This window comes from Dermacentor variabilis, chromosome 6 (assembly GCF_050947875.1).
Source record: "Dermacentor variabilis isolate Ectoservices chromosome 6, ASM5094787v1, whole genome shotgun sequence".
Classification (NCBI taxonomy): domain Eukaryota; kingdom Metazoa; phylum Arthropoda; class Arachnida; order Ixodida; family Ixodidae; genus Dermacentor; species Dermacentor variabilis.
Genome location: NC_134573.1, coordinates 36,323,297 through 36,338,607, shown reverse-complemented (window position 1 = coordinate 36,338,607; position 15,311 = coordinate 36,323,297). Strand labels below are relative to the sequence as shown.

The 15,311-nt window shown below is 44.5% G+C and overlaps 1 protein-coding gene across 1 annotated transcript in view; it reads left to right on the top strand.

The window, feature by feature from the left end:
- LOC142584733 (complement C2-like) overlaps positions 1 to 15,311 on the top strand; it is a 279,859-nt gene that overhangs the window by 69,260 nt on the left and 195,288 nt on the right. Inside the window, exons 4-8 of the mRNA XM_075694959.1 lie at positions 2,790 to 2,969; positions 4,145 to 4,345; positions 6,759 to 6,947; positions 7,250 to 7,438; positions 10,155 to 10,337. Coding sequence (XP_075551074.1) covers positions 2,790 to 2,969; positions 4,145 to 4,345; positions 6,759 to 6,947; positions 7,250 to 7,438; positions 10,155 to 10,337 — 942 coding nt within the window. The remainder of the gene's footprint in view (positions 1 to 2,789; positions 2,970 to 4,144; positions 4,346 to 6,758; positions 6,948 to 7,249; positions 7,439 to 10,154; positions 10,338 to 15,311) is intronic.

The window sequence follows — 15,311 nt, the reverse complement described above, 5'->3', positions numbered from 1 at the left end:
AAAAATTCCGTATTAGACTGTTGCTGACCGGTGTGCAGAGCGTACGAATAAACAATTTCTATCTTTCTATCTGTTGAGTATTAGTGTTTTTCAGGTTACTGTGGATGCTCGCGAAATACAAAAAAAAGACCACGTGACATGCCCGCTTGCGAGTCGGGATTGCACTTCTCCCAAGCCTTCTACGCACAAAGGAATACAGCCTTTAGCGTGTGAACACCCGTCTGCTTATCGCTATCATAACCGCCGCGAAGGAAGCACATCGCTGACGTAAATAGAGCAGCCAACGTCTTCATCACTGTCTTGTCACCTTTTAAGCGGCAGCGCGCCCTGCTAGGTGGTATGTTTCTTTGGACGCGGACAGTTTTGGACCGCTGTAATCACGGCGCGCAAGAGGGTATGTGACGTGGTATTTTATTTTCTCGCGGGTACCCGCAGTAAGCTGCAAAACACAAATACTTAACAGATAGATAGTTAGAAATTTCCTTATCGGTTGTTGTGCAAAGTGCGCTACAACAATCTGATTGAAAATTTTTTCACCCAACATTGCTGCTTTAGAAGGTGGTTAATTATTCTTGAGTAAGTAGCTAAATATGAAAAATACGAGAATAGCGTGACGCACTACATAAAAAAGTGAGCAACATGCATTTGGTCGCGTCGTCTTTGAGTGCACCGGCATATTTTGAAACTCTGACTAAAGTTAGCTGAAACACCCTGTATAAGAAAGAATGCGCGCAAAAGAGATAAAGTTGTTTCACAAGGAGTGCATCAACTTGTCCTATAAATCCTTGTGGCAATCATACATGCCTCAATCCTGAAGTCTTATATGTACATACGCGCGCGCGTGTGTGTGTGTGCGCGAGGGCTGTTTTACGTAACTTAACATGTCCATTACAAAATTGTAGAACGACATGAAAAACTCCCGATACAGCTTTTAGTTGCTCAATACGTGCCACGTAAAAGTATTTTTCCGAACGTGAAAGAAGCCCGCCAATGCACGCAAAGTGCCTCGAGCGGCCAGTCGCGCGGCAATTTTGCGTGCATTTGCGGGCTACTTTCACAATGGAAAAACACTTTTATGAAGCGCGTGTGGAGCCATCGAAAGCTGTATCGGGAGCTTTTCGTGTCGCTCAGCAATGTTCTCATTGACACTTTTCATCTAATTATATTATTTGAGAAGTCGAATAACTAATTAAGAATGAATATCCAATTAGGCGGAATGAAAAGAAAAATAATTTGAGTATCACCAAGCGGCGGCAAACAAGATTACCTCGGTTCTCTCCAGCTACGTGGTATCCCCATATTGAAAAAATATTAATTATAGGGTTTTACGTGCCAATATCACTATCTGATAATGAGGCGTGCCGTAGTGGGGGACTCCGGAAATTTAAACCTCCTGGTGTTTTTTAACGTGCACCTAAATGCACCTAAATGTGCACGTAAAAAAAAAGACCGCCCGTCTTTCATGTACGCGAGTGTTCTCGCATTCCGCGCCCATTGAAATGCGGATTCCCATATTTTTAAACTCTGGCGAAAGTTCAGAGAGAGTTTTTTCAAGAAGTGCATCAACTTTTCAAATAAGACCTAGCCGTAGCCATAGATGCGGCTGTCATAAGGTATATATATATATATATATATATATATATATATATATATAACTTGAACCACAGACATATGTACTGGATGGACAGGGGGCGCCCAACCAATAACGTGAAGGGGGTACATCCTCTCCCCACTCTCCTAAGTGTGAGAGGGGCCAAAACACGTAATTGGAACTATAGGCGTATCTACATGGTGGGCAGGGGAATCCGTCCCCCTGCCCACTCGGTAGATACGAATATGGTTCAAGTAACGCGAAACAACACCCTGCATATATGAAAGGCTGATTAAGTGATCAATAAAACAAAATATATCTGCAAAAGACGCACACATACACACGTGCGCGTGTTTTTCACATATACTTCGAAATTCAATCTTGCTTAAGCAGGCTCAATATTATTCAACAATAAGGTAATAGCATTTAGTCAACGACTTTATGTTGTGAACACTCAACTATGGCTCAATATTTCAATTCAATTCAATGTTATATCAACAGAATTTAGTCAACGAGTTTTTGTTGTGAACTACGCAACAACTTTAATGTTGAAATATTGCTCTGTGCTTTCATTGATTGTTGGGGTACTGTTGAAAGGCTATTGAGTCAACAATTAGACTATTATATGCGAAAATACTTCAATAGTCATGTTTATAAAGCTAACTTCGCTCGCTGCTGCTGCTGCCGCGATTCTTCACGCCAGCGTTTTAACAGCGAGTGTCGGCGGTCATGGAGTCTGAAGCGTTGATGTTTGCCAGAGCGTGCTGACACCGTGCTAGGTAATTTAGATAGTGAGCGAATGTTTACAACGGGGCGTTCTACTCCGGCAGCTGCTGCGTTGGGGCGGCCGGCGGCCGCGCGAGCGCTGTCTTGAATACGATCTACGATGCAGTGTAGACGTGTAGGCGCAGCGAAGGCTGATAGCGTCGTGTTCGCTATAGCCTCCGTACACTTGCGCGTCACCCGCGTTCACGATCTGAAACGTCGCTGTAATTTTTTGTTTCGCTTTCTGATTCGGCTTGGTTTGTTTGTGAATTGGTGATCCTGATCTGGTGATTCCACTAGGCTCAACATTGACAGCACATTGTCTTATATGTCACTGCAGGTATTACCGTGGTTTTAAACTATGAAGAAGCTATGTCGCGTAATTGTGGAGGGAGTTCACCTAACTGAAGGTCATAACTATGCATTATTGCAGCGAAAGCAAAGTGCCCGGAGATAAGCCTGGAATATGGGGATTACGAGGGTGAATGCTGCGTGCCAGGCAACGAAGTGTTCTTTTACTGCAACGACGAGAAACGATATCGACTCTCAGGTGCTGACAGTGCCATCTGCCAGCCAAACGGAAACTGGAGCTCGCCAATACCCACGTGCGAAGGTTAGTAACCTTAAGAAACATGTTAGCCAGAAGTTGCCTATTTTACAAAGCATTGTTATGAACTCGATGCATCTTCATCTGATAAAATATCCTTGTCTTACGCAAACGATCATGTAAAATTAGGCTTCATGGTTGGAATTTCGGTTTAGCTGTAGAGAATGAACAAAGGGCTTGTAGACTTACTGCATTTTCTTGCCTTTGGAATGATGGAAGCATGCTGCTCTTATGCGCACCCAACGTTTCTTTTCAGCTTGAACTCTGCCTCATCAATTCAAGATTTCTTTTTGCCTAGTTTCGCAACAACCATGCCATTGTTATTGCATGCCCGTTTTGCTCGCGAATGTTTAAATGTGCCTCACTAGGTAGCACGTCGCCTTTTTACACATGATACATAATAAAAGCGCGCCTACCCTAATCAATTGAAAGCTGGTTAGAAGCAAAGTTTTATGGTTTATTACTAGAGGCAGCCAAAGAAGGATGCGTAAAAATGCCTTCTTTGCGATGGGCTCATTTCCTGCCAACGAGACTAGAACACCACGATGCATGGATGCTTCGCACTGCTGTGCAAAAATACATTCATAGTTTGCCCTCTATAGGTCGCGCAGTTCATGCACCGCAGTTAAGGTCACAGATTTCACTTTGATTTTACGCTTTTTGTTCAGCAGGCGCTCAGAAGAATAATCTGAGATTTTGATTTTGCGCGCACTAATCGTAAAGCAAAATATATACTTTAAGTATCCAGCTGTGTAAGCAAGAGTAAACAACAGTGCTTAAAGCGGCCGGCTGTGCGGCAATTTTGCGTGCATTTACGGGCTTCTTTCACGCTCGTAAAGGCACCTTTATGTAATACGTGTTTGAGCAACAGAAAGCTGTATTGGGTGTGTTACATGTCCCTCTACAATTTTCTCGTTGACACTTATAACTATAAAATTCTAGAAGGGGATTATTAAATAGTTAAGACTAATTATCTGATTAGGCGGGATGAAAAAGTAATTTGAGCATTTGCAAGTGACGGCAAACAACATTACATTGGTTCTGTCCAGCTACTTGGCATTCACAGACATTGAAGATCAGGCTAAAGTTAACTGGGATACCCTGCAAATATTTTTCAGAACGGTGAACTGAGCGACTAGCCCTATTTGCTCATGTCAGTGGCTTGTTCCATTTGTGCGCAGACACGTACTGCAAGGACCCTGGCGTGAGTCCAGTCGGTAACCGAGTTTTCTTCCTGGGCCAAGACGTGTACAACAAGGAATGCTGTCCTCCTGAAACCTTGGCAGTTTTTACTTGTCCAAAGAACTACGAACTTGAGGGCGAAATGCGGACTACCTGCGCAAGCAACGGAAATTGGTCACATTCAAGGCCCAAGTGCCGACGTAAGCATGCGGCTAAGCGTAAAACAAGAAGGCGGGCCTTCCTTTGCAGTGACATACGTTTACGTTACAGGTCGCCGTAATGTGCGGTAACGTTTGTTGAGCTAGATGAAAAGCGTATGTCCTGTCAGGCCCAAACAAAGGCGCGAAAATTATCGCCACGCTTTCCACGTCATCTTCCCGTTTTGAATTCATCAGCGCCATATCATCATCAGCCTCGTTTTATTCCCACTGCCAGCCTTGCTGTCTTTGTCAGAGTGTTTCGGGAATAGTCGTATTGTGAATCTTGCAAGGTGGTTATAGAACATCGAAGTATATCAGGGGTAGTTTCACAGGGATTCTGAGAGGCATCGCTATTACATTTATAAAACAAAGTTTTTTCATGAGCATATTCTCATTCTTCTGATAAATATTTTGATGGGAAAGCAATTTTGGTGCATACACAACAATTGAGAACAGATTTTGCGCCAGTGGTTCAATTAAGGTTCTGTTATTTTTTCTCGTGCATATACTTCGCGGTGCTAAAAACCCGGTATAAAGCTACACCGTTTCACAAACGCTGTGTTTCTTGTCTACGAATTTTAGTTTCCTCGTCTAGCTAGCGGCCTGCATGGCAAAAAATAAAGCGATGAAGCCTGCGTATGTATCTAAAATATTATAAAGGTTTTGCACTAATTAGTATGCTAATCGAACACAAGATTGTTCGCGCAACTAATCCAAGGCCATTTTCATTAGGCTGCGCTGACATCTTTCGAATTCAGGCATTTTTGCGAAGCAGTTCTGTGGAAGCCATGGTGCTTCAGAGTGAAAAGACATGTCTTTTGCCGCAATGGAACACACACAAAAGGAAGACACATCAGGACAACACGACCGGCACTTCCAACTGATTTATTTTAGAGCGCAGCTCTTTGGCGTCCGTTCCTGGGTTTCGCGTCGTCGTCGGCGTTGTCGTCGGCCTCGTAACCAGCTCCGCCCCCCTTTCATCCCCCCAGCGCTAGCAGCGACCGACTGATACCGCTGGATGCCGCTGACGCCGCTAGAGAGTCAAGATAACGTGACTGCATAGAACACCGTCGCCGCCATGCAGAAAGAGGAGGAAAGGGTCCCCCCCCCTGTTCTTGTGTGGCGGATAGGGTGCGCTTCAGTTGCCGACGCGCCGGTTATTTCACGTAGGCCCCGGCACGTCGACGAATACGTGACCACCTTCCCACGGCTAGACCTGGTTCTTAGCGCTGCGGAAGCGAGGGTATCATATTGTTTGTGTCGGCATCGGCGGCGTTGTCCCTGAAACCAACTCCGCAGCTGGGGTTGACTCACTATCGGCGTCAGCGGCATCAGTCAGTCGCTGCTATCTCTTCCCTCCTCCCTTTATCGTGTTGTCCGCTTGCTGCGCGCGCTTCTGCCCCCATCGTTTGCCGCTGGGTGTACACGCCGCCCCCCTCCCCCCTCTTCCTGCGAGTCTCCGGTTGTCAAAGCGCCGGCTCGAACTTAATTCCTTTCTTCGCTCCTCCTCCAATGCAACCCCTGTGCGGTGGCAATCAGAGAGCCAGATCGGTGGCGGCGGATCTGTATATGTGCACCGCCCGAGCCGAAATTGCCGCTGCCGTTCGCCCTGTGCGGTGGCAATCAGAGAGCCAGATCGGTGGCGGCTTGACATAAAGACAAACAGCAATTTCCTAACACTTATGCGGGAGAACATCCCGTTCCTCTCGCTCGTAACGCGTCCCACGGCTGTGACAACCTCGCGAGGCACTTGTATAGATCTCGTCTTTGAGAATCAAGCATTGGTGTACCAAGTCGAACATATATCAGTCTATTTCTCCGACCACAAAGCTTCCTTCATGACTTTCAAGAACTGTTAGTGGAGTCTTTGTTAAAGGAATACGTGTGAAAAATAAAAAAAATTCTGTGATAGCGCATACATGTGTTGCTCGATTTCTTTGCCTCAATCTATCGAAAAGGTGAAACAGCTTATTTGCTGCGCTCAAATTTCGCATTAGGAAGTAACGTAATCGTCGGTACGTTTTTTTGGCTGTCACCCAAGAATATATATATACATACACGCATGCGCTGGCTGTTCACAGATCTACGTTACCCAGACCCAGCGATCAAACAACCTAGTTTAACTGAATAACTAGATTGTTTGACCGCTGGGTAACGTAGATCTGTGAACAGCGAGCGCATCTATATATATATATATATATATATATATATATATACATATATATATATATATATATATTCTTGGGTCAAACCCCAAAATACATCTGTTGGAAGTGCCACCCGTGTTGTCTTTATGTGTCTTCCTTTTGTGTGTGTTCACTTGCGGCAAAAAAACATGTCTGTTAGCAAGTACCAACTAGGCCAACATGCAGTTCTGTTGCTTCAGAGTTATTTTGCGTTTTCTGACACGCAGCCGAAGGAGCCTGTGACGATTTTGATGTCATCAACGGTATAGTGCGCGGTAAGCGCTCTGGTGGCGAATTCTACGCACCGGGTGACAGCGTCTTTGTGTCATGCTATCCTGGATTCCGAGTGAACGGTACAGACCAGCTGTACTGTGAAGACGATGGCTACTGGGACGATGACGTGCCCGCCTGCGTTGGTGAGTGCCCGGTTCATCATAGCGCTTCGCACGTTACGTCACCTTTGTCCAGCTGTGTTCCTACTGCTTTGTTCTGCACAGACTGAGATGCGTCTAAAAATACGCTGTATTGTATTGGAGGCAACACTTTAATTGACACCTCAGAAATGGGCTGCTAGAAGCCGTGATAAAAATTATCACTCCCCATTCAGTATCCGTTACACGTGTCCTTATTCTGTTCGAGCCTTGTGAAATACCTCCTGCCGTATTTTTTATTTCGCCCTATTGTTTCGCCCTATGGTTTTTTTACCATTTTTCCACAGAATACAACTGCACAAGGTTTGAGCCCGGACCACACCTTGTAGTAGATGAATTCAAGTACACGAACAATACATCTTTCCCTGAGGGAACTGCAATCAACTTCCACTGCGAGCGAGGTTACGTCCTTGAGGGTGTCTTCAGTACTGTGTGCAAAAATGGCGGCTGGTTCGGACGGATCCCCCAGTGCGAAGGTAAGTTAATGGGTAGATTTGTGGTATAGAAATCAAATGCAAACAGGCTATTCTCGCTTATATGAAACGGAGTATTTCACTCTTCGCCATTGGTTACGAAATTGAACGCTTATTACGCCTTGCATAAGGTGCGATTAACGTTTACCTGCAGGATGTGTGGCACCACTGACGTTTATCTTTGATACTATGGTTCAGAGAAGCTCCTGAATAATACTGCTTTATCAGTCCAGACAGCTGTTGTCGCGCGTGTCTATAATTTTCTCTTGTGTTTTAATATGCTGAAACGGAAATTTAGCAAGGCCTGTGAAGAAAACTGGCTATTCACGCATATCAGCTTGAGCATTGAATTTGAAAGCGACTGGCGTTCTTTGGCTACAAGACCCTTTTCGTGGTTAATGGTTGGACTTTCACCATCGACACGAAAGCGCCGATGCAGTGATATGAGTTCCGAGCCACGTTTGTAAATGTGTGAATTAAAGAAACCATGCCGTGCTAACTACGGGTCCCGCATACTTTTGAGTTCCAGATTTCGCATTTGCAACGGTAACATAATTATGCCGTGAAATTTCATTGAGCAAACAGGTGTGTTGCGTAGCTGGGAACGTAGGCAATGGGCGAAATTTCCAAAGTAGAACTGGCCTCCGTTGTAGGCTTGTCTCTACACAACGCTAGATCAGCTGGAAGCCAATAGGGTTGCCAGCACATGCGGTCGCTCGAGATTTGCCGCGTCTGAATGTTTAGAAGCTATAGTGTAATGCTCCTGAAGAACCGCTCGTGTCAGCGCTCGTGTGAAGCCTTCTTCTGCTTTCAGATATTTTGTGTACTCTAGTTAACTGATACATTGTGAGGTCATATGAGTCAGTCAGAAGGATGCGAACGGGACCCGTCATTCTGAAGATGCAGTATATAGCACAAAAAGCGTAAACGTAACTCTAATCACTAACTACAGCATTCAGTCTACCGCAGCTGTTTAGAGCGGCAGCCTTAGCGAAGGTTTTAGTCAGTTGTCATTGCTTTGAGTACCATGGCACACTTTTAATTCTGGCACAGCTGGATGATGCAGCTTCTTGTGTCCTTCTAGAAGAATAATCATTCAAACGTTTTATTGAGAAGTTGCAGTACAGATGTCTAAGTTTAGGAATTGTAGCGGGTACATACATGCGTAATAATTATGAGGACTGGAATACTGTTTTATCGCATACAAATGAGGACTCTAGAATCTACAAGAAAGACGCAAACAGGGTCCTGTTAGCTCCACGTGTGTGTCTTACAAGATTAGAGACTTACAACATTATTCCAAGATTCCATACTAGCAAGGCCGCACTGCAACTCTAGATGTCTAAGTACTGGCTCAACAGTGTACCGACGTATCACAGCCTTGGGGAAAACGTAAGAAGGCGCCCTTAGATACGTTTATCTAGAATATATGGAGGAAGTGGTTATTTTACCGAAGGAAATCAATCGCGCTCAGACTGTCAGTGCACATGTGAGCGAAATCTTCTGCCGAACAAGAGGGGTTGACATGGCCTCGACTCCGTGCCGTTCGAAGACTGATATTGTCTATCTACAACTTCTGCAAAGCCCGAGGTATGATTGTTTTCAAGGAAGGGTACGCAGTCGTTGCTCAAGTGAGGGCGAAGTGACGAGGAAGAAGGAACACTTCAGCGTATGTTTGGTGTAGCAGTAGGCTAGTGTATGTAAACGACAACACATACGTTGAAATCAGCCATCGGTCTTCGTGTGGTTTGTCACGACGTTGTTGCTTTTACGTTTTTGACAACTTGATTCTCTTCAAAAGGGATTTAAAAACGCAATTGAGGCATCACTGGGATGGCATTCAGTTGAGAGAGAAAACTATTCCTCTCGAAGTGCCATCACCTGGTGCTGCACGAGCTAATATTTAAATTTGAATTGCATTTTTACTTTAATTAACAGCTGTTTGGATACGTGTTTGTACATGTGCTTGGGGAACAGAAAAAGTTGCTTTGTATAAAGACGTTATTTGACAGGGTTAGAATTATTTCATTCTATCGCCTAATACTTCTGCATATCCCTGATACCCACAAAACATTCACCTGCCACATCAATACATTATAGTGTTTGTGGGCCAGATGGCATTCAGTTTTCAGGTTCCTAGAGCATTCGCTATAATTTGTATGACCATTTGCTAAGCTTACAATGTTCATATTTCAAAAGTCCTTGCATCGAGCAATATATGAACTAGTGAGGCAGGACCGCGCTAGGCGTGCGTCCACTGACAGTCGACCAATGGAATAAATACATATCGTTCTACCAGGACCAGATTTGCAGACAAGGAATTCGAATACGTTGGCTGATGTGAGCTTGCCGCTCGCCACCCCACCATCTGCCTAGCAGGAAACCTGTAGTGACAAAGTGATGAGGCGAATAAGGTTGCAATTTACAGAAGTAGGATCCTGGGCGTGCTATGTGTACAAACTTTTGTAGTGTACAGTTTGTGCGAGCTTCAGAATATAATGATAGCAGTTGCTTAATGCACTGAAACTAGAACCACTGTATAGGTGCTACTTTGTGGTAAGTAGGCATAGCACGCAGTTTGTTATAATCTTGTACTGACAAGAAATTCAACATCCTTAATCTTGGCAAGGACTAGCTTGTGGTCGAGTTTGTAAAACAATGAATCATGGCATGAAGTGAATAGGATTTCCTTTTTCTTGCACGCTTCCTCGTTTCACAGAGATTCGGTGCGGCCCACTGCGTGGTCCGCAACATGGCTGGATGACGGGCAATTATTCGACTGCAGTCGGTGCGACGGTTTCTCTTGGCTGCTTCCAAGGTTATAAATTGCTAGGTGCCGATCAACGAACGTGCGGCCTAGACGGGCAGTGGGATGGCGAGCCTGCTCGCTGTGTGCCAAAAGGTGAGTTTGCAAAACGTAGCTAAGGGCTAGCTTTAATAATTGCCTTTCTTTGACGCTTTCGCCCATTTTTGTGGTTATCGGTGCCGGTGGCAGATTGTAGTCGCTTGGAAGTGGCTGGGCAATTAAGAATAATACAAGGACACCGATGGTAAACGCGCCGGCTGTTGGGCAGTAGAATGACGGGATGCGTTCGACACAAAGTTTCTCAATCCTGAAGCTTTATACCGAGTGGTGCTGCGCTCAGTTTATCATACTGCAATAGTTATGCGAGTTAATGGTTTTGTTCCCTAAGGAATGTCACAATGAAATCACAAACGCTACGTAAATACTTTCAGTGCGACATGTATGCGCCTTCTAGCGCATAAATCATTCATTACAGTGAATATCTGTCTAGAAGTTTTGAGCTGCATCTAGAGAGCCATCTGAGACGGGAGCAGAGTCTGCGCTACGCTGCGTTTTTGCGGCGTACTTCGCGTTGATGCGACCTGCTGCACGAGATTCAATTCGCTCGCTGCTGCTGCCCCGTTTCCTCACTGCAGCTTTTTGACAGCGGGTTTCCGCGGTCATCGGGAAAAGGTGTTCATGTTGGCTTGTGCGCGCGTGACACCATGCTTGTTAATTTAGTTAGAGTGCCTATGTTCAAAAGTTTACACCACCGATAAAACTGCTATCCTTAATTCATATAGCTTTCCACTAAGTAGCTACCGAAATCGGTGCTTGCCTTTCGGGCGAAACTGCGACGCTTTTCAATATCGCTGATGCACGTAGACGAGGGAGTTCCTCAAGCTCTGGTAGAATGAAGCAGGACACAACTGAGGTCACATACAATAACACTTTCGTTTATTCTGCTCTGCAGTTGGACAGGCTGTTCACTTCTCACACTAGGTCATAGATATAGTCCACAGTCATATTCCACAGTCCATAGTCCTTCTGACTAAATGGACAACTAAATGAAGAGGAGTGCTTTGGATTACCGATGTGAATCCTGAATAGTTCTTACGCACGACTTGAACGTACTGTTTTATTTTTTATTGGGAGAGCAAGAGACTTGCAGTAGGAAAAAGAGAAATTGGCCAGAGCTGAAATGTCCTTGGCTGCTACGCTATACAGCAGAGCGAGTTGAAGGAACAAAAATGGAAACGGCAAATAATGAAGAAAGACAGAAGGAATGAGTTTATACAAAAATCGCATATTCGTCTCTATGCGCTTCAGTCTTCTTTCATGTTCTACAAGTAGTATAGAACAACACTGGCAGCACTCTTGGCTGCCTATGGGCCCAGAAATGTCTAAGGGCCCAGAAAAGCTAGTTCTGGTAACATTCGCTATTATATACTTGCCAGCGAAAACGAAAGCGTTGGCACACTAACAAGCAGGTAGGGCAGCGTGAAAATTTATGCTGCAGCGTGTCATACACGTCACAGTATGCACAGTTTGGGCTGTTCACATGGCTGATGATATTTCCGCATACATCGACCTAAGACGACAACGCGGATATGACAGTACATGTAAATCGCACTAAATCATATTCTCGCATATAAAAGCTGAACATAAATGGCAATCAGATAAGTGGCATCTCTCTCGCCACTACGTTTAATGATCACTTTATTAGGAACAATGAAAGCAGTTAACCTGCGACATTGTTTAAGTTGAAGCTTGTTGCTAGCCCCTTTTCAATATTTCACTAGCCTGTCTCTGAAAATGACGTTTCCTCTGCTTTCATGTCAATGCGAGATAGTTCCTTGTGTGATATGGAAGGCATGCAAATTAGACCAGTAAAGCGCGTGTTAGATATTATCAGACGGTACCTTACCTATATTTTTTATTTATGTTTGTCCAGTGCAACTTTTTAAATAAGTATGCGAATCGCTAAAGTGAGCGTTTCATTTAAAAAGGGAGACAGAAATCGTATCCAAAATTATAGACCTACGTCCCTATTGCCTATATTTTCTAAGGGCTTCGAAATAATCTTTCATTGCCAATTTAATAATTTTTTCGAGAAAAGCAATACAATATCATCCGCCCAATTCGGCTTCAGAAAGCCTAAATCCACCGAACATGCACTGTTGGAACAAAAGGAATTCCTTTTATCTCAGTTCGAAGAAAGAAGACTTACCCTTGGCGTCTATGTGGATTTTAGCAAAGCATTTGGTAACATTCGCCATACAACATTGCTTGGAAAATTTGATAGCTATGGTATTCCAATCATTGTTCAATACTAATTAAATCTTACCTGGCAAGCAGACAGCAATTTCTTCAGATAGACGTGCATTGCTCCAGTATGAAGCCAATTTCAAAAGAAGTTCCGCAGGGAAGTGTTCTAGGGCCCCTTCTTTTTAACGCCTATATCAGTGATTTAACGAATATTTACCTAAAGACGAAATATGTCATGTATGCTGATGACGCCAGTATATTTGTTTCAGGAACGAGCTGTACAGATATAGAGTATGAAACGAACCTCAAGCTGTCTAACCTGAGGGACTGGTCAATAATGAACCAATCAGAAATATATACAAAAAAGTGTGCTCTTTAGGTCAAAAATAAACCAGTCAATTGAAATGTTACCATTCTGTATGGGGACAACACAATAGATATGGTTACTAGTATGAGAACTCTCGGCATAACGTTTTCGAGTAATATGCTTCGGGACGAACATTGACGCTCTCGCAATCCAGCTGTCCAGATTCATTGGCATGATGTGGAAATGTAAATTGCCGTTGCAATTTAAAGCTAAACTTCTCATTTATAACTCTGTATTTTATTCGCACCTCTCATCATCATCATCATCATCATGGGCCTGGTTACGCCCACTGCAGGGCAGAGGCCTCTCCAATACTTCTCCATACCCCGCTCATGTACTAATTGTGGCCATGTTGTCCCTGCAAACTTCTTAATCTCATCCGCTCACCCAAGTTTTTGCCGTCCCCTGCTACACTTCCCTTCCCTTGGAATTCAGTCCGTAATCCTTAATGACCATCAGTTATCTTCCCTCCGCATTACATGTCCTGCCCATGCCCATTTCTTTTTCTTGATTTCAACGAAGATGTCATTACCTCGCGTTTGTTCCCTCACCCAATCTGCTCTTTTCTTTAATACTTAACGTTAGAACCATCATTCTTCTTTCCATAGCTCGTTGCGTCATCCTCAATTTAAGTAGAAAGCTTTTCGTAAGCCTCCCTGTACGTGAGTACTGGTAAGACATAGCTGTTATACACTTTTTTCTTGAGGGGTAATGGCAACCTGCTGTTCATGATCTCAGAATGCCTGCCAAACGCACCCCAGCCCTTTAATATTCTTCTGGTTTTTTCAGTCTTATGATCCGTATCCGCAGTCACTACCTGCGCTAAGTAGATGTATTCCCTTACCACTTCCAGTGCCTCGGTGCCTATTGTGAACTGCTGTTGTCTTCCGTGACTGTTAAACATTACTGTAGTTTTCTGCGGATGAATTTTTAGACCCACCGTCTGCTTTCCCTCTCCAGGTCAGTGAGCATGCATTTCAATTGGTCTCCTGGGCTACTAAGCAAGGCAATATCATCAGCCAATCGCAAGTTGCTAACGCACTGTCCATCAACTTTTATCCCCCAATTCTTCCCAATCCCCGTCTCTAAACGGTCCTCCTGTAAACACGCTGTGAATAGCATTGGAGAGATCTTATCTCCCTGCCTGACGCCTTTCTTAATTGGGATTTTGTTGTTTTCTTTATGGAGGACTAGGGTGGCTGTGGAGCCGCTATAGATATCTCTCAGTATTGTTACATATGGCTCGTCTACACCTTGATTCTGTAATGTCTGCATGACTGCTGAGGATTCGACTGAATGAAGCGTTTTAACGCGATAGTGTTAAGGAGCTCGTGTCGCAGAAAAGCCGGTGTCGTCGGCGTCGGTGTCGGCGTCGGCGTACGCGGCGTTGGCCGTGAGCGATAAATCACGGCAGGCACTTCATAAATAAAAAGCAACTTCCAAGATGGGCTGGGTGGGAATCGAACCAGGGTCTCCGGAGTGTGAGACGCAGACGTTACCACTGAGCCACGAGTTCGATGGCTTCAAAGCGGTACAAAAGTGCTTCTAGTGAACGCGGTATTGCCTTAGAAACGAGTTGTTTCTCAGGCTCAGGCGTGCGTCGCTTGCTCAGGCGCACATTTCGTTGTCGCGCCGAACGCTGCGTTGCTCGACGCTCACCGCGTCCGATGCGGGGCGCGTAGTCGCTGCGCCGTAGCCCATTGTCTTACACCCCTTGGCGGGTCGACGGGAACGCTGTCGCGTTCCACTCTTGAAGGCGAAGCTTAAGCGTCCTCCAATTTTTCTCGTAATCACTGAAAGCTATATATAAGGGTTGGTTATATTCCGCACATATCTCTATCACCTGATTGATAGCGTGAATATGGTCTATCATTTAGTAGCCTTTACGTGATCCTTCCTGGTCCTTTGGTTGACAGAAATCAAAGGTGTTGCTGATTCTATTTGCGCTAACCTTAGTAAAAACTTTGTAGGCAATGGACAGTAAGCTGATCGGTCCATAGTTTTTCAAGTCTTTGGCGTCCCCTTTCTTATGGATTGGGATTATGTTAGCGGTCATCCAAGATTCCGGTGTGCTCGAGGTCATGAGGCATTGTGTATACAGGGTGGCCAGTTTTTCTAGAACAATCTCCCCACCATCCTTCAACAAATGTGCTGTTACCTGATCCTCCCCAGCTGCATAGCTCCCAAGGCTTTCTTTATTTCTTCCGGCGTTACCTGTGGGATTTCAAGTCCCTATAGGCTATTCTTTCTTCCACTATCGTAGTTTGTGCCACTGGTACTGTATAAATATATATAGAAGTCCTCAGCCACTTGAACTATCTCATCCATATTAGTATTAATATTGACGGCTTTGTCTCTTAACGCATACATCTAATTCTTGCATATTCCTAGTTTCTTCACTGCTTTTAGGCTTCCTCCGTTCCTGAGAGCCTGTTCAATTCTATCCCTTATATACT